The sequence below is a fragment of the Prinia subflava genome, chromosome 24 (genome assembly GCF_021018805.1).
Source record: "Prinia subflava isolate CZ2003 ecotype Zambia chromosome 24, Cam_Psub_1.2, whole genome shotgun sequence".
In the NCBI taxonomy this organism is placed as follows: Eukaryota; Metazoa; Chordata; class Aves; order Passeriformes; family Cisticolidae; genus Prinia; species Prinia subflava.
Window position 1 is genome coordinate 3,115,188 of NC_086270.1, and position 19,334 is coordinate 3,134,521.

The 19,334-nt window shown below is 45.4% G+C and overlaps 1 protein-coding gene across 1 annotated transcript in view; it reads left to right on the plus strand.

Moving 5' to 3' along the window:
* The first annotated feature begins 806 nt into the window (after positions 1-806).
* The window catches only part of AGO3 (argonaute RISC catalytic component 3), a 34,025-nt gene continuing 15,497 nt past the window's right edge, over positions 807-19,334 (plus strand). Inside the window, exons 1-14 of the mRNA XM_063419173.1 lie at positions 807-1,116; positions 7,635-7,806; positions 8,806-8,926; positions 9,440-9,648; positions 10,764-10,900; positions 12,968-13,102; positions 15,209-15,296; positions 15,413-15,560; positions 15,826-15,945; positions 16,402-16,524; positions 16,700-16,833; positions 17,264-17,448; positions 17,716-17,875; positions 18,498-18,588. Of these exons, the coding sequence (XP_063275243.1) occupies positions 1,098-1,116; positions 7,635-7,806; positions 8,806-8,926; positions 9,440-9,648; positions 10,764-10,900; positions 12,968-13,102; positions 15,209-15,296; positions 15,413-15,560; positions 15,826-15,945; positions 16,402-16,524; positions 16,700-16,833; positions 17,264-17,448; positions 17,716-17,875; positions 18,498-18,588 (1,842 nt within the window). The 5' untranslated portion in view covers positions 807-1,097. The remainder of the gene's footprint in view (positions 1,117-7,634; positions 7,807-8,805; positions 8,927-9,439; positions 9,649-10,763; positions 10,901-12,967; positions 13,103-15,208; positions 15,297-15,412; positions 15,561-15,825; positions 15,946-16,401; positions 16,525-16,699; positions 16,834-17,263; positions 17,449-17,715; positions 17,876-18,497; positions 18,589-19,334) is intronic.

Below are 19,334 nucleotides of genomic sequence, written 5' to 3' on the forward strand. Positions count from 1 at the left end.
CTGAATTTGTGTTGATACAGTGATTCATCGAATCGTGAATCATGGAATATCCTTAAATTGGAAGGGATCCACGAGGATCATCCAGTGCAATGCCCGGCCCTGCACAGATACCCCAACAATCCCCCCCTGTGCTGAGAGCGCTGTCCAAACGCTCTGTGAGTTCTGGCAGGCTCGGGGCCGTGGCCTTTCCCTGGGGAGCCCGCTCAGGGCCCGACCGCGCTCCGGCCCCGCAGCGCTGCCCTGGCCGGGCTCGTTCCGCGTGTCCCGGGTCCCGAGCGGGCCGTGCCGGCGGCTCCCGGCGCTCCCACCCGGCGTGTCCGTGACCCCGCATGGGAACACGCGGGCGCCCCCGGGGCCAGGGCGCGGGGGCTCCTCTGGAGGGTTTAGTGAGGATTAAGCAGACATCAGCTGAGTCCATTGGGGATCGGGCTGGAAGCGCCCTCGAAGCCGCCGCACAAGGCAGCAGCAAGGAGAAAACGCCGCAGACATAACGCGTTCTACTGAAACACCACAACACTGCGGGGTCGGGAGTAACCCCCCGGTGCTTCCGCAATGACTCCCGATGGGCTCATGCTGTGCTATCCCGGCGCAGGCGGGCGGGGCCGGTGTCCCTGCCCCGTCCTTCCCGCTCCAGGACAGCGGCCGGTGCCTGCGGGGCTCCCCCCGCGCTCCCCCGGCCCTCAGGGCCCCTCAGGGCCCCGCCGGCTCCCGCCGCCTTTCCCGCCTCCCCCGGGCTGTTGCCGTGGCAACCGCGCCGGCTCGCGCCCCGCCCGCTTCCGGCGGCGCTTCCCCTTCCCCCGGAAAGGAAGGGGCGCGCGCGGGGGCAGGGGAAGCGCGGGCGGGATTTCCGGCGTGCGGGGCGCGCGCGCGGCGGGGCGGGAGCGGCCGCGCGAGCCGGGGCTGCGGGACGGCCACGCCACTTCCGCCTCCGCCGCCGCGTGAGGGGCCGGGACCGCCGGGAGCGGCTCCGGGAGCGCCGGGAATTCCAGGAGCAGCGCCGGGAGCGGCCCAGCCGGGAGCGCGGCGGAGGAACCGCCGCCCAGCGCAGCCCCGCGCCGGCCGCCGCAGCCCCGAGCGGCTGCGCCCCAGCTCCATGAATGGAAATCGGCAGCGCAGGTGAGCGCGGGCCCGGCGGGGCCCGGCGGGGTCGGGGAACGCGCCCCCCGCGCCATCCCCCTCAACTCCCGGTGTCCGCCCCGGTGCCGCGGGGCAGCGGCCGGGCCGAGCCCATCCCGTGCGGGATCGGGCGGGAGGAGCTGAGCCCCGCGGGCAGGGCCCCGGTACCGGGCAGAACCGGAGCAGAACCGGGGCCGAGCCTCTCCGTGCCGGAGGTGGAGGAGGAATTGTCGGTATTTCATAACCGGTGTGCCCGGCTTGCGTAACCCGCGCCGTGCCGGTGCCCGAGGGACGGAGCCGCAGAGCCCGGCGGGACCGGGCAGCGCTCCCTCAGCAGCTCCTGCCGGGCGCACTCCGGCGTTCGGCCCTGGCTGTCCGCACGCTGAGTTCCAGCGCTGATTCCTTTGCGGGAGCTGCTCCACAGCATCATCCCGGGGTGCTTGGTGCTCGGAGAAGCTGCGGCTGCCCCGGCCCTGGGTCGTGTCCAAGGCCAGGCTGGACGGAGCTTGGAGCAACCTGGGCTGGTGGAAGGTGTCCCTGCCCATGGTAGGGGTGGAATTAGGGTGGGCTTTAAGGTCCCTTCCAACCCAAATCGTTCTGTGATTCTATGAAAATCTTCACATTTTGGCTGTTTGATCCTTTCGCCAGAAAGCACATGCTCGGTATTTATCAACTTTGTGGTTTAAATGGATTTTGAGGGTCGGAGAAGGAAGTTCTGTTTCAGTTTTTCAAGATAATTTATTCCAAGTCCGGCAGAACAGCAGAGGAGGGTTGGGCAGTGTTTAATCAGCAGTTCCCTCGTTGTACCTCAGTGGCAAAGGGAACATCCAAAGCCACCTGGAGTTCCATGTCTGTCACTTAAATAGGTACCACAGGAGGTAAAAATACAAGACTGAGACTGAAGGTGTCAACACAAAACGTGCTTTCCCATCTCCAGATGGAGATCCTTTTCTAACATACTTGGAGATTTAAGGACAATAATGGATTTGGCTGGAAAAGCTCCCTACCTTAGCTGTTGCCTGGCTTGAGGTTGTGCTGGGTTGAGAATACTTTAAGATGCAGGATTTTAACAATCTGGTGGAATTCATATGATGCTCTCTTACACGGTGTTAAATAAACTCTAATTATAACCTGGTGTGGTTGTAGTTGTCTCCTGATAAGCAGATTTGCAAGAGGAATCTGTAAAAAAACCTAAACCTGTTTAGTTTTCCTTTGGAGTGAATTTACCTATTCTTAGGCTGCATTATGCTGGATTTTAGCAAAGCTGCTGCAGAGTATTCCTTGTGGACTTGGGCAGTGTCCAGCATGATGGATGGTTCTCACCGTGTCTGCTCTGTGATGAGGGAAGTGTTAAGTGCAGTGTTCACATTCCAAGTCTTGGGGCATTGGAACAGGAGGACACAATCCATCCTTGGTGGAACAAATGAGGATTAAAGCTCTGTCTTAAAAGACACTGAGATTGTGCTTTGTTTTCTGTGCATGAAGGGAAAACATGAGATAAAACAAGCAGAGAGGGGAGCAAAGATTGATGTGTGAATATCCCTGGAGTAAATGTGGAAGTGCCAGGACATCTTGGGTGAAGCAGTGCTGCAGGTGATGTCCTGTTTGTGTGAGAGGCTTAGGCTAAGGAATCTGGGAAGTGTTATGGCTCTGCTGCTCCATAGAATTTGAACATCACTGAAAACAGGAGCAGGATGTGAAGGTGGCTGCTCAGGGCATGGGTTGTGGTGAGACCAAACTGAAGAACAGCAATAAAATGTTCAGTGGGGAAAAGGACGTGAAGGAAAAGCTGCTCTTGGCACAGGTCAGGCATTGTGCTTCCATCAGGAGAATGTTCAGTAAACTTCCAAAAGGCAGGGAGATTGAACCAACAGGGGATGTTTCGAGGTGTAACCAAATCGTGTCAGTGCTGATTGTCTTCTTTCCACGTCCTACATTGTTCTTTCAAAGCTCACAGCTTTTTGTGTTAAAAGTGTTAAATTGTGTTGGATTGGGGTTTTTTTTAATTTCAGTTTTTAATGAAGTAGTGCAGGCATCTTTAATGTTCTGTTTATTTTCCATACAAACTCTGGCAGAGAAAATCCAGAGAAGTGGCTTTACTCTCTCTTATTCAGAGTAGTGATTTGGGAGGCCCATTAAAATCCCGTTTTTGTGGGTGTGGTAGAGCAGGGAAGGGGGTGATTCATAGTTGCCTTCAAAAGTTCTTCTACTCTGAGATACAGTGGCAGATTTCCTCTGGAGTTGCTGTGGAAGTTGTTTGACTCACAGTATGAACTTTACAAATTGTTTCATCCTCAGAGCTTTACTTCCTGAGGGATGAAGGTATTAGAGTATTTCTTGAGCTAATTTTTACCTTCCTGATTTTGGTCTGTGGAAATACCTTCCAGGGAAAACTCTTGCAGGGTTTGTGTGGGCTGGCACATTCTCCTCTCCCAGAGCAATTGGGTATTAACTTCACTATGTGCTTTTTTGGGCTTAAAGCTTCTTGCATTTAGATTTTTTAATGGTTCGGAAGCATTGATTGTCTTTTAAATTCTCCCAAAACACTTCAGTGTGTTCTCTGTAAATCCATTAGGCCAGAATGAGTTACCACACCAGTATTTGCCTGTACAGTTGGCAGTCGCAGAGCACAACATCAAAATGTTGGCTTTTGATGAGTTTAAACATGACTGAGTATCCGAAACCTTGAAAAACCCAAACCCTAAATTGCAAGGAGGAATGTTTAGAAAACATGGATTGCATTACTCATAAATAATGTAATGCCACCCAGCAAGGCCGAGTGACAGAAATGAGGCAATTCATGATTTCTGGCAGACGGAGCTCGATCACTGAGGCCGACTTTTGAATCAAATGTTCCTAAGTATTTTTTTAATCCAGAATTAGGTTATTTTTTGCCAGTGATCAGAGTTTCTTAGAGCCCTACAGGCTGGGCCTCTCAGTAGAGGCAAGGGGGCCTGTGAAAGGGAATCTTTTATTTTTCCCCCTCCGTGGAGAGCTCTGGCTCTCCCCAGTGCAGCTCCAGCCTGAGGCAGGGATCGGTTCCACAAATCTGCCTCGTGTTCCTCAGTTGTATTTACCTGCTCAGGCCTTGATGATGTGTTTTGGGCTTTTCCAGCACCTATCCAGTTGAATTAGAATTGTTGTATAAACAAAAATAAAACCACGAAGTTATCTCTGTTGATACAGTTTGGCTGAAGCCACAGTGGGGAAGAGGATAATTTTTTTCTGGAAGCTTGGTGCAAATGGCCCTTTCTGTGAGGAAATCTGCATTTCCTATTAGCATCCTGCTGGAGATCAGGGCTTTTCTTCATTCTGTAAAAACGTGGCGTGTGCCAGAAGCTGCAGTTTTTCGTACAATGGTGTGTTGGAAGCATTTGCAGGTTTCTGAGCTCCTGCTCGTTGTGTTCAGGCTTTATTCCGACAGGGCTTCTCTGGTTGCTAGGTAGGTGCAGCCAGGGTTTGGATGCAGGCCAGACATGTCCGTGTGCTGGCTGGGCTGCCGAGGAATCGCTGTCCCTTTTGGCTGTGTTTAAGCTTGATTGGAACATCGATACTTCCATGGAAGAAAAGATCCTCACTCAGAGCTCATTGGAGCTCTTAGAGGAACTTCCACAGTGGAACTGGGGGAGCTTTAAGGTCCCTTCCAAGTCAAACCATTCCATGATCTTGAGATGTGCTCCCTTGCTGTGCAAAAGCCTTCCAAGAATGTCTGAGACACCAGTCTTAGCTCCTGTTTGTGTGTTCATTGTTTTTTGTTATAAATCAGTTGAGTTTTAGTGCTGGGAACTGAGCTGGTTTTATGACTTGAGCTCTGCTCCATCACACTGAACAGACTTGGTTTGGGGATTTTCCTTGGATTTTTAGGAACATCCTAGGCATATCTCTGAAGGAAGGCTACAAGAAAGATGGAGAAGGACTATTTACAAGGCCTGGAGTGACAGGGGAAGGGTTTCCCACTGCCAGAGGGCAGGGATAGGTGGGATATTGGGAAAAAATTCTTCCCTGTGAGGGTGGAGAGACCCTGGCACAGTTTGCCCAGAGAAGCTGTGGCTGTCCCATCCCTGGGTAGTGTCCAAGGCCAGGTTGGACAGGGCTTGGAGTGACTTGGGCTAGTGGAACTGTCCCTGCCCATGGCAGGGAATGGGAATGAGATGGGCTTTAAGGTCCCTTCCAACCCAAACCATTCCATGATTCTTTGGTATGTACATACCTGGGGCTGTAATGGCAGAGTATATTGGTTTCTTTAACACAAAGAAGTTTCTCCTCTCAAACCCGTGGGCAGCTGAGCACTGCAGAACTCTCTGGAAGCACCGAGGAACTGCTCCATCCCCTGTGGAGGAGGTCTCAGTGCTGCTGCATTGGGAAAGGGTTTTGAGCCTTGACCCACTTTGTTTTTGCAATGGTTTAAAAGGACTCAAAGGAAAGGATCTGCCACTTGGGCATCCTGCACTCGGTAGAATAACAGTATTTTGAATATTTTTGGTTTGTGTGTTTATTTCCATGGGCTTGACACAGGACTTAGGCATGAGGTTGGGTGAGTCACCGATGGATTGGCGGCGGAACCGTCCCCAGAGCGTCGCTGGTTCTTTGTGTTTTATTGGGGTTTGACTCACAGCTTTGAAGCCACTGACACAAGACTTCCACAACAGAATCTGGCAAGTCAGTGTCTCTTGAAAGCAGCGACTTCTGAGTGGGTGCTCCTGTATTTGGGCAGCACTGGCATACTCATGTTTTTAACTTCAATTGTCCAGGGGAGCGTATGATTCACACAATAACAGCAAAATAACTGAATTTTTAAAAATTACACCTGAACAGTGTGTATACCTGCATTTCTGATTCATTTATTGGTCCCTTAATTCCTGTTTGCCAGAATCTGGGTTCTAACTTCTTCCAGGGGGAGCGGGACACACAAGGCTGACCAGACTATAAGAACCTTTTTAACGTTATCTTTATTTCAGCAGTTTTGTTAGTCTTTGCAACAGATAGGAATTAAATATAAACTGTGCTGTGTATGTCTTCAGAATATTAAAATGAGCTGTTGACTTGTTTATGCCACTCAAATGTTTAGTAGTAACTTCTTTTTGCTTATGCTTATATTCTGCAAATATAGCTGGAGTAAATTCTAGGGCTGCTTTTACTCATGTGAGAGTATTAAAATGAAGAAGAAGTTGAAGAGAGCAGATGCTTGGAACAAGTTTTGCATAAGCAGAGTCTGTGAGCGGGTTTTAAATGATGCTTCTTGGTTTCTGTTTTGTTTTATCTTGTGGCTCCAAGCCAGCCCCACTCAGAATTTTTCAGCAGTTTTCTGGGGAGAGCCAGACAAATGTTACAGAGGAACTTGGCTTTGATGTTCACCTGTTCTCAGGACATGATTTCCTTCGAGATAATACAGGGTTTTTTACAGAAATTATGGAGATTAATCAAAAGCAAAATAAAAAACATTTTTCCCAGCACTTGACATTTTAACTCTGCTATGAAAACGAGTGGGCTGGAATCGCTGCCTGCGTCACCGAGTGGGAGGAGAGGGGAGAACTTTGCACTACCTTGCTCAAATGCTCTGTAAATCAGGACATTTGTACCACGAGTAACTTCTTAGAACTCAGACTACCAAGCATTTTGGGTTTGTTGTTGTTCCTTAACTGGAAAGAGGTATTTTGAAGTGGAAATACCAGTAGAAATTCTGGGAAATGGGCTGTGTTTACTACTGCGTTTGGTTTGTAAGGCATGAGTAATGCAAATGTTGAGTGCAGGGTTCTCACCTAAATGACGCAAAGCAGATTAAATAGATGAGAATGGAACAAATCTGGGCAGGCATTTTAGCTATTTTTCAAAATTCCCATCAGTGCAGATTTGGATGTTTCTCTGAGCAGTTCTTCTCTAGCCTACAAGTAATCAAAGGTTTTACAACCCTGTCTTAATCTGAGTCTTTACTCTTCTGGCAAATTGGCTTTATGGGGGCAGTTAGATGGAGGTAATGGTCTTACTCTTCATCCATTTTCAGCCAGTAAAGTTCAAGAATAATCTGTCTTCCAAGACTAAGCTGATATTGGCACTTACATGAAGAATTTATCTCAAATCCTGTGCATCAGTCCAGAGCTACCTCTGTATTTTTGTACTCTGCAGCCACTTGGTTATTACCAGGGTGTTCAGAAAACTTGTAAAACTCTCTGCATTATTTTTGGGGTAGTTTTTGTTTAAGGGGGGGTTTTTTGTTTGTTTTTGTTTTGGATTTTTGGTTGGGTTTTTTTAGGAAATCTCCTAAATAAAGCCTCCTGATTTTATTCATGCTGATCACTGAAGCTTATGAATAAGAGAACAATCTAGATGTAAACGGAGGCTTAAGGATTAATAATGGGCAAGCATTTGTTTGGAATTCCATGGGCAGCATGCTGTTGGAGACAGCTGATTTCCTTTCCTTGCATGTGCTGGCTCTGGTGCCCTCGTGGTTGTCCTGGGAGCTGTTTCAGGGGATTGTCTGTGGTGCTTTTCTCCTAACCCATGGGATTTTTCCTTCACAGGACCCGTGGGGGCACAGCCCCTGCTCATGGTGCCCAGACGTCCCGGCTATGGCACCATGGGCAAACCCATTAAACTGCTGGCCAACTGCTTCCAAGTTGAAATCCCAAAGATTGATGTCTACCTCTATGAGGTGGATATCAAACCAGATAAGTGTCCTCGGAGGGTGAACAGGTGAGAAGATGCTTTTTGTTTTGTAAATTATGTCAGTGGGAATGTTGAGTAACACCAAGAGCTGTAAAAGGGAGAATTTCTTTTCTTTTCCCCACTGGGAAGTGAAAGTGCTGCTGCTCATTCAGCTTTTAGAGGAAGTCAATGTTTCCTATCTTCCTGAAGTATTTTGGGTTAATATTGCCTGGCCAGGACAGGGTACCTGGAAGCTGCTGCTTTGCAGGAAGGCTGGTAAATTAAAGTGTTTCCAACACCAAGACCTCCCAAAGAATTCAAATCCCAAAAGCTTGTTACAGTTGGAGGTGTTCCAAAAGTCTCGTTTTATCTACTGCTTGCATTGAGAAGCATTTTTGTATCAGGTGAAAATTTCATGATGGTTTTTCAAGCATAATTTCAGTGCTTGTATCATGTTAGTCTTAATTGCTATCAATTTATAATAAAACAAGGGAGGCGAATCTATAATTGTATGCAAATTGTATCAGGGTTTTACATGATTTTGTAGAAACTCAGATTATTAGGGACTTAAAGCCAAGCCTTTTTTGTTTGGGCATCTCATATTTTTAACCAGTGTAGGCAGAATTCAGAACTCTCATCAGCTGAGGAGCAGATAAACATCACTGCAGACAGTACAATGAACTGACAGAGCTTCCAGCTGGGGGTTGTGCTGGTTTTTCTCATTACCACTTGGTGGGTTTTTTCCAAGGTAACAGTGTTCTTATTATCCATAATAAAGACAATGCAAAGGCCTTGGGCATTTCTAGGATTTTGTGAAATTATTTCAGTACCAATATTCCTCAATATTTGAGCATTTGCGTTTATTCTGTAGTGTTTATTTATTTGGTTAAAGTATGTGAAGCACCTTTTGAAATAGCAGTGGGTGTTTATAATTCACTCAAATATTGTTTATTGCAACTACTTCAGCAAAACTCCAGGGAGTGGGAGCCAGCTCAGGTCTGATCCTTCTTGAGAAACATCTCCAATGTAAATATTCCCCTTTTCCAGGGACGTGGTGGACTCTATGGTGCAGCATTTTAAAGTGACAATATTTGGGGACCGTAGACCAGTTTATGATGGGAAAAGAAGCCTCTATACAGCCAATCCACTTCCTGTGGCCACTACTGGGGTAAGATAACTGGGTAGCAGCTTCATAGGAAAGGAGAAAACCCAACTTAAAATATTCCTGATTTCAGAAAAGCTGGAAGTATCTCACAGTTTCTGTACTGAAACTGAGTCCTTCTGATATATTTCCTGCAAATTCCAGTGTGTGTAAATGTTCATGTAACAGTTGCATTCAGAACTTCCTGTAGAATTTAGTAGCTGCTTTCTACAGCAATATCTATTAAAACATTTCATTTTACAGACTGTAACACATGATCTTGTGATGAATTGAAAAAACAAGCCAGAGTTTTTCTAGAATGTATTGCTTTATGATTTGAGGTAACAAAAAGTTATTTTATCCTCTTCTGCTTGATCAGGACCCAGTTCTCTTCACTTTGTGCATTTGATAATGTACTTTCATCAAATGTGCTGCATCTTCAATATATGAGTTTTTGAGTCTCTGGCCCAGTTATGGGGAGGAGTGGAATCTCAAGATGAAAAAGCTGCTTTTTATTTCTTTCTTTTCTCCCCTGCCCAGGTGGATTTGGATGTGACACTACCTGGAGAAGGTGGAAAAGATCGTCCCTTCAAAGTGTCAATAAAGTTTGTTTCTCGGGTGAGCTGGCACTTGCTGCATGAAGTTTTGACAGGAAGAACCTTGCCTGAGCCTCTGGAACTAGACAAACCTATCAGCACTAACCCTGTTCATGCTGTCGATGTGGTGCTACGACACCTCCCTTCCATGAAGTAGGTTCACTGTCTTCCTGCAGTCTGTCTTTACCTGAAGTATCCCCACTGGGAGATCTTCATCCCAATTTCTTCACAGGTTGAAAGAGAAAAACTCCTCATTCCCCTTTGGTGAGCTGAACGGGGAGCTTGTAGCCAGTCCTGTACAAGTGTTTCTGTAGGCAAAGCAGGTGATGTGTGCCTTGGAAAAGATCAAGAAGCAGCAGGCATTTATAACAGAACCTTCATTGAAATGCAGAGAGGGTCCAGTGAGCTGCAGCACTGCTGTCCTGGCTCTGCTCAGCTTGAGCCAAGTGATGCAGTGCTGTGAAAAGCATGAGTTTCTTTAATCCATTGATACACTGGCACCAGCGCACACTTCTCATGTCTGAAATACATGGCTGGGACCTGTCCTAACAAAGCCTCGTATTTCTTATTTCATCTCAGAATCCTGAAATTTAGAGAAGGCTGATTTAGCTTGATTTGGTCAATGAAAGTTATTTTTGAAGTTTGTTGGCTTTAGGCAGCTCTGATGGATTTCACTGCGTGTAGCTGACTCCTAAAAAATGTGGTTTTGTGGAACCCAGTGTTCCTCAGCCTCCCCAGATGTGAAGATGTTAACCTCTGTACTAATGCCTAAAGCAGTTGGAGGCTCAGGAGCAGCTGTTTTCTACCTGTGAGAGAAACATCATTTCCTCTAGTTCTTTATTTCCCCTATAGTTTTTGCTTCTCTCAATGTATCTTGTATTCAGAAGTTCCCTATGAAATAGGAAAAAATGGTATTAAAGGGTCAGGCCAGTATAGACAAGGCTGTTGAAAAGACTCTGCTCTGGTGGAAATTCCACTTTCTTGAAGCAGAAGATCAGGAAGGGTAAGTTAACTTAGTTCTTGATTTGTTGTAAAAACTGAAAGTGGTTTGTGCATTGCTAAAAATAGTAAATGTTTTTGTCTAAATTTGAAAGCACTGCAATAGCAATAGAAGCATTCAGGGTATTTTGTTTGTACTTGCTTCTTGGCACAGATTGCTGGTGCACAAAATGCCAAAAAATAATAATGCTGTGTGTTACAATCTTTGTTCCATGAATTTTATGTTTGGAAAGCAAGAACATAAATGTTTGGCCCACCTGTTTCACCAGGTACACCCCTGTGGGCCGCTCCTTCTTCTCAGCTCCAGAAGGCTACGACCACCCCCTGGGAGGGGGCAGGGAGGTCTGGTTTGGCTTCCATCAGTCAGTCCGACCTGCCATGTGGAAAATGATGCTCAACATCGATGGTGAGTGGAGATCCAGGGCTGAAATTCAGATATATATGGCAAAGAATGCCTAGAAATTCTAGTCTTTTTTTCCTTGTGTTTGTCATTGTGTCAATGTTTGAGCAGAAATATAGCTGCTGTATCAAAACCAATATCCCTGCATAAGAAGGAATTGCACAGGGCTTGTTTTCCTGCTTAATTTCAGTCCTGGTGCATCCTCAGTGACAGAGGCAGGTTGCCTGTGTCTCTGTGCAGCTGTACACAGCGAGTGGTGCTCAGTACTTCCAAGAAAACTCTGTAAAACATACCCCAGCCACTTCTCTGAATAGGGCTGATTGGGATGGCCTTTCTTATGCAAAAGCAAAAGCTGTGCAGCACTGTTGAGTCCCTGATGAATGGAGCTGAGATCCTCTGGTGCCTGTGTCAGACTCTGCGTCCTGTGAGCGCTCTTGACTCTCCTTAGTTGTAAAACCCTCATTGAAAAGTGTCAGTGGTGGAGGTGCAGGTGCTGCCTGAGGTTTTTTCTGATTCACATTCAGTTCTCACTGTCTTTGAAATGCTTTATAAATCCAAGGTAAATTGTCTTGCTCTACACTGAGCACTCCAAGTCAGGTTGTGTTTAGCATCTGTCTTGGAGCATAATAAAATATTGCAGATGTTCAGCTGTCTTGCTGAAAATTTGCAAGTCCACATGTTCTGGTTGACGTAAATTGTGGGTGATTCTTGTGTGACTGAAGTCACACAGTTTGTTCTTGTAAAATTGCCTTTCTAACAGCAGCTGTGGTTTAAAAAAATGAATTAAAAAATCTCAACCTGTCCCAGAAAGAACCAGTGCTGTATCTATATGCAAGGTGCTGGGAGAACTGCAGTTCAGGTAGAGGAGGATGAATTTACACCAACTGATGATGTTACTTTGTGAGGGAAGTTTTTCTTACCACCATTAGCAAGTGTAGTAGTAACTACTGGAGCAGAAGTTTTTCACTCCTTTCTGTGAATGAGAAACTTTAAGCCCTTTGTAAGTGGTGATTCAAAAAGCTGTTGTTCTGTTTCCTGATTTGAGGCTGGGAAATTATCTTCAAATCCCATCACTGGAGGTTTTTCAGTTGTTTAGTTGGATGAGATTCTCCATGAAAGTGTTGCCATGGGAGACAACCCAGACACTGCCAGGGTGGGGACAGTGAGGACTTGGGGTCACTCAGAAATCTGGAGCAATCTCAGGCATCCAGAGGTGTTGGCTGATGCATCGTGTGAGGCTGCTCAAGTGACACATGTCTGAAGAATGTTGGGTTGTATGAGCACAGATGTGTGGCAGGTTTGGTACATGAGATCTGGAAAACTGAGAAATGCTTGTTGAGTATTTCTTTTCTGTTGTTGCCATTGAAAGTTTTAAATGTGTGGAACAGTTTGTTGGAGCTCTATCTCATCTCACCTCACCTTTCCTGCCAAAGGTGTTGTTTCAGTTGCTTATAACTTTGTCAAGAAGGTAATTTATGACCTTCCTTGGATGAAATAAGTCAGCTGTTCTGCTTAAAACCAGTATATTTATTGTCCCTTAAAGTAATTGTATCATGAGCATATGGGGAGGGTAAGAGATTTGAATAGATCAAGGGTTACACCCCCCACTACACCAACACAATTTGTGTGCAGTCAAAATAGCGCTCAGGTCTACACCAGATATTATTTCAGTAATTGAGCAGATTGTGTAATTGACAAAATTATATTGCGTGTTGAATTATGTTAGCTTTTAATATTCAAAAGTCTTCGCTAGAGAGGTATTAGTCCTGTCTCTGCAGCTTCATACAGAGGTGAAAGAAAATGTCTCTCTGGGGCATTGCAGCTCTCTAGAAATAAATGTTCTCTGGGGGAAAAACCCTTTCAAACTCCTGAAATTCCAGGTAGTAGCAGGATGACTGTGCTGGGCACAGATGTGTCACTGCTGGCTTTTCGATATTTTGTTCTTGTAGAACTCTCTGTTCTGTTTCTAAATGTGCCTGAGGTTTACGTGGAATTCTAAGAAATATTGATGTGTGAACTGCTTCACAATACCTTGACTGGGGTTTTTTACACTTAATATTTTGCTCTTTGTAGTTTCTGCCACTGCCTTCTACAAAGCACAACCCGTAATTCAGTTCATGTGTGAAGTCCTTGACATTCATAATATTGATGAACAACCAAGACCTCTGACTGATTCTCATCGGGTAAAATTCACCAAAGAGATAAAGGGTGAGTAGAAATGGGTTGGTTTTGTCCCAGGCAACACAGTAAAGGTAATTCTAAGGGAATTGTTTTAACTGGAAGCCTGGTTAACATGCATCAGAAGGGCCTGGCACTGCCAAGAGAATTGTAGTTTCCATGTGTGTAGCTCTAATCCTGGGAGAAACAATGTGGCTCTGCAGAAATGGGAGCTGAAAAACATTCCCAGTGGCTTAGAGGGAAAGAGGGGACACGTTGTTCATTGCCTGGGCAGAGGTAAGTGGTTGGTGCCAACCTCTGCTAACCCAGGGTCTCTGAGGCCACCTAGAATTGTGTGTGGGCTCCTGCTTTTCAAAGTGAATTGAAGCCTAAAATTGATTCTTTGAAAGAGTGTTGTTACAGTGAATTCTAATAGCTGATTGCTTTGTGGAAAAACAAGTACCACTTGCAGCTGAAGGCCAAATTCCATTCCAAAGGAATTGCATAAGCTGCTGGTTTGAGTGGTTTCACTCCATATATGCTACTTGGGTTTGTATTTTCCCATATCCTTCATTCCAGTGTAATTTGCAGAGAGAAAAGCCATGAAGGAGCTCAGCTCTTAGACACTTGATGCAAGAGTAGACTCTACTGAAATACTGGGCAGCTAAAAAGTAAATTCGAACTGTAGTCATAAAGGGATGTGCTCACAGAAGAGTCATTACTGAAAAAAGACTTACAGGAATTATTTTGCACTAGTCCTAACATGCCCCCTTTTACATCTGCCTGTCTTTATTCTGTAGGGCTCTGGAGATTAAGAAACTGCCTCTGCTTGATCTCAGGTGCCTCAGAGGCTCTGCTACTGTAGTCAGAAAATATGGAAAGCTGTCCCTTTGCTCTCAGACTTGTCTTTGCTGCTGTAGAGTCTGAGAGCTCGAGCCAGGACGTGACCATGAACAGCAAAACAAGCCCTGCATTAGAGCTGGCTGTGTTTGAGCAGCTCTGGGGGAGGGCACTGCCTTGGTGTGTCACAGCAGAGTAATGACAGAGCAGGGAATGGGTTCCAGGTATTCTGTTCATCAGCCCTTGCCTGTGGTCACAATGCCCCATGGTTTCTTTTCTCTGTTTTCTCTTAATGCCGTCTCAGGGCAGTGGTTGTTTATTTTTGACTGTGCCATCCTCTGAGTAATACTGATTTTCTTGATGCAATTACTGTTGTCAGGGAGCAGGGAGGTACAGTTAGTGCTGCTTTGTGATGTCTGTGTCCCCAGTAAAATAAACACTGTCTGCTACCTGGGGCCCTGATTTTGAGTGTTCAGTTGTCCACAAGCCACAGGAAGCTCAACAGGATGAGCCATCCAATTGCTCTCTCAAAGGCTTTACTACTAGACCTCACTAGTATTAGACTTTACTACTGGAGGTGAATCCTTTGAGTACCAAGGCTCTGTTTTTAGCTGCTTTCTGTCCTGTGGGGCTGGGGAAAGACAGCAGCGTGTGGATGCTGTGCAGCCCTCGTGTGATAAGCTCAGTGCTCCCAGCAGATGTTGAGGCTGCTCTGTGTGAACAGCACAGTCACAGCAACAGCCCCCAGAGCCTCTTGGAGCTGCCACTGTCATGATTATCGTGGGCAGAGAGAAGTCTGGAGAGGCTCTGGTGTGTGGGCTGGGTGCTTTGAGACAGGATGCTCAAAATGCAAAGTTAAACTTGGTCAGTGAAATTAAAGAAAATTGCAGGCTGAATGTGGACACAAAGCTGGGGGGAAAGATGATGAAGTAAAAACCTGGTTTTGTCCTTTTAATTTCAATTACATTGGAACTGGTAGTTTGGAGAGATGTACAAGATTGAGAATGAGAACATGAGGATATGGTGAAAACTGCAGTCCAGGTTCAGTCACTGCTTTTTAAATGAAGCTGCGAAGTGAAATTCAGAAGACACTGAACATTAAATATTCTACATCATGATTTCTTTCTGAGGATAGTAATCAGGATTAGTCAGAACTCAAATTATAATGGAAGTAAAAATGTTTAGAGAATAATAATTTCTTATTATTATTCTCTAAGCAAAGACCCCAAAGCTTTTATGTTCTATCATTTGAAACTTTGTGTCTCCTGTATATATGTTTGTAGTTACAGCATCATTTTTTTTGATGCTTTTATGCAGGTCTAAAGGTAGAAGTGACTCACTGTGGGACAATGAGAAGGAAGTACCGTGTCTGTAACGTAACGAGACGGCCTGCAAGTCATCAAACGTAAGAGCATGAAATGTGTGATGGTTTCACACTGACTAACAGGACCTGATAGTTCATTCATTTTGGGGTGATGCTGTTTGACAGCTAATATTTTACTAAAATGTCTGTCTTCTCAGCTTTCCTTTACAGCTAGAAAATGGCCAGACTGTGGAGAGGACAGTAGCACAGTATTTCAGAGAGAAATACAACCTCCAGCTGAAATACCCTCACCTTCCTTGTCTGCAAGTGGGACAGGAACAAAAACACACCTACCTGCCTTTAGAAGTAAGAGCCTTACTCTGATAGATCAGCTGGGTTTGGGTGGGTTCTGTGTTTGCAGAACATTAGCAATCTATGCTCTTTGCAATACAAGTGTATTTACAGTTTTACATGTTCATCACTCTTTAATTGCACTAAAGTTTGTCTGCATCCTAAAGTGCTTTGAAGTGTAGAAATGTGAGAAAGAGCAGGCTGTTGCTCAAACACATTGGTGGTTTATAGTGATCTGAGTGCTTCTGGTGTGAGTGAATGCTCCTGGTTTCCCCTGCAGGTGTGTAACATCGTGGCTGGCCAGAGGTGCATCAAGAAGCTCACAGACAATCAGACCTCGACCATGATCAAAGCAACAGCCAGGTCTGCCCCAGACAGGCAGGAGGAGATCAGCAGACTGGTGAGTGCTCCAGTCCAGCTCTGTGGGACACTGGGCTGGATTACATCCATGCAAAACTTCCCAGTCTTTTCATTCCTTCTGTCCTTTGAAAGATCTTAACTACTTTTTTTAACAGGATTTATTTAAAATGGCTTGCAACAATAGCATGAGTACAGGCTCTTGCATTATCATCTCTACACTTAATTTACTGTGAGGAAATGCTCAAAAAAATGCTTTTGCATGAACAAATTGCAAATGAGCACTTGAGTAATGAAGGGAACAGAAACCATCTCGTCCAGTATATCTCATCGTAGTAATTGTTTTCATTGGGGATGGGTTGAGAGTGTTGAGCAGTCAAGTCTGAGCCTTTTTCAATGAAACTGTTGTAAGAACACTTCTGCAACATTCCTATTAGCCTATGCTTTGTTATATGGATTATAATCAGATACTTCTGTAACATGGAAACATCTCTCCTAGGTGAGAAGCGCAAATTATGATGCAGATCCATTTGTGCAAGAGTTCCAGTTCAAAGTGAGGGATGAGATGGCCCATGTGACAGGACGTGTGCTCCCAGCCCCGATGCTGCAGTACGGAGGACGGGTGAGGCTTTGGCTTTTCCTCTGCTTTCCATTTTGAGGAGCAATTTCCTGTACACTTTGACCCTGCAGGGATCAGATTTCGAATAATAAACTCTTCTTTGTTATCCTGAAACTGCAAATAGCACCAGCTGCTTCTTTTTCAGTCACTTGAGTGTCTGTTGCTTTTGTTTCCCCAGAATCGAACCGTGGCAACACCAAGCCACGGCGTGTGGGACATGCGAGGGAAGCAGTTCCACACTGGGGTGGAGATCAAGATGTGGGCCATAGCTTGCTTTGCAACACAGAGACAGTGCAGAGAAGAAATTCTGAAGTAAGGCATGTCGTGGTTCAGGCTTTGGACTGTTCTCCTAATGGAGTGAAACATGAATGTAGGATTAAAATGAGCATTTTGTCTGGGTTTAATGTGAGATGTTAGGGTGAGAATCCAGGCCGGTTTGCTTCCATGCTGGAAGCTACAGTCAAAACACTGTACTGGGTACTCTGTGAGATGTCTGTCCTGTGACATCACTGTATATAGTCCCTTCTGACATCGTGAGCAAAGTACTGAAGGTGTCTAGACTGTTTTTTAGCCCATTCTGGCCTGTGGTGTTTCACAGCTGTACAGCCTTCCTATAACAAACGTTTTAAAATGCTGCTTTAAAATCTGTTTGGGATCATCCTTTGACAGTTCTGTCCCTTTATGCTTTGGTTATTGTGTACTGTTGCTGCTGCAAAAATCAAAAAAATCTCCTCCTCTGCAGGGGTTTCACAGACCAGCTGCGCAAGATCTCCAAGGACGCCGGCATGCCCATCCAGGGCCAGCCCTGCTTCTGCAAGTATGCCCAGGGTGCAGACAGCGTGGAGCCCATGTTCAGACACCTCAAGAACACCTATTCAGGGCTCCAGCTCATCATTGTCATCCTGCCAGGGAAGACGCCTGTGTATGGTAAGGGCACACCTCTGTTTTTACCTGTTTAGTCAGATATCTTGGGAGAAATATGCTGCCAGCATATGTTAAAAATTACTCAGAACGTTCCTTTAGGCGTTAGAAACAACTGTTTTGTGTCTGAAGGTAAATTGGAAGCATATCTGAGTATGCAGATAGGTTAGAAGTTACTGCAGAGTATGTACACTGAAATTATTACTTACCTAAGATGGAAATGCAGCAGTAACCTCAAATGGACTCAAGCTGTCTCCTTGTATTTGCTCCCAGCGGAGGTGAAGCGCGTGGGAGATACGCTGTTGGGGATGGCCACACAGTGTGTTCAGGTCAAGAACGTCATTAAAACATCTCCACAGACCCTCTCAAATCTGTGCCTGAAGATTAATGTTAAACTAGGAGGAATCAACAACATCCTTGTACCTCATCAACGGTAAGAATAAGGAGACTGCATTGTGTTTTCTTTTAACAGATGTGGTTACATTTGCTACTTAGCACCCAAAATTTAAATGTAGCCAAGTTAAAATATTCTTCTGATAATAGTACGTGGTATTTGAAGTAGAATTAAATTCCTTCCAGCACAGGTTCAGAATGGTGGTTGGCCTGTGCATTAGGTCTTTAGCCAAGGTTCTTGTGAAATGTTTGATCACTGTCAAAGTTGAAATGAGGAACAGTTGTGTGAGGAAGAATATTTTAAAGGCAGTGTAAGACCATCCTGCTGCTCAGGTCCTGGAGAGCAGTATAATGTGTGTGCTGGTGCTGTAGCTCAGTGGTGCCCAGGGGACCCCCTGAAGCCCCCAGCAGTCCTGCTGTGCTGAAGCCCTGGGGCTGCTCCCCACCAGAATCACGCCCCAGTTCTGGCAGTGTGTTTGCAGTGTGTTTTGGGCTCTGCAGGAGAGGGTTCCAAGTTCACCTCTTGTTCACAAAGATGCCGTTGTTGAGCCTTGGCCCGGGTACCTGATAAGGCTGAGACAGAAACAACCCCCACGGTGAGCAATGACCTTGTGGCAGCTCTTCAGCTATGAGTGTGACTTAGCACTTTTTTCTTTTTGAAGACCTTCTGTGTTCCAGCAGCCAGTGATCTTTTTGGGAGCTGATGTCACTCACCCTCCAGCTGGAGATGGAAAGAAGCCTTCCATTGCTGCTGTAAGTTTTATTAAATTTATGTGGTGTTTTTTTTCATCTTGGGTAAATGTTAGAATAGTAAATGCGATTCATGGACTATGTCTGTATCAAATATCTTTCAGGGCTTATGCCAGTTCTTTGTTCACATTCCCAATGATATTAAAAATCATGTATTTAAAAGAAAAAAACTGCTTGATACTTCAGAGTGGCTCCTTAGCTCTTTAATTTTTAAATCAAGGTAAAATGGCATTGTTAAATAATATATTTCTGCAGAAATAGCCTCAAGGAAATAACACAGCTTAGTGACATTAGCTAGTAACATTTTTTGTCTTTTTTAAAGGAGAAAAGTGTAATTAAAGGCCTGGTTTTGCAGAAATGTTTTTGATATTTCTTACCTTTTGTGTTGGTACAGTCCAGGAACTCAAGGTGGTGATTGGAGGCTTGGTCAGTCCTCTCCTACCTCGTCCCCTTGGTATTTTAGTTGTCATTGATTGCAGTTATGGAAACTGCATCTGTGTTTAAAGTAACTAAGGGAAGCTGAGGTTTTCCTCAGTGTAAAAGGTGAGAAAACATCACAGAAAAATATCTATCTGGATTATAAAAATATGCCTTAGTGAGAAGCCAAAATCTGCAGGTGCATTTCAGGATGCTTGGGGGCAAAAGGTGTTAAACCTGTACCAAGTACAAGTTCCTGTTGAAAGTGTTACTCTGGTTGTTGTTTAGCACAAACACCTTGTACTTGCCACACTTGGCTTTTTTGTTTTTAA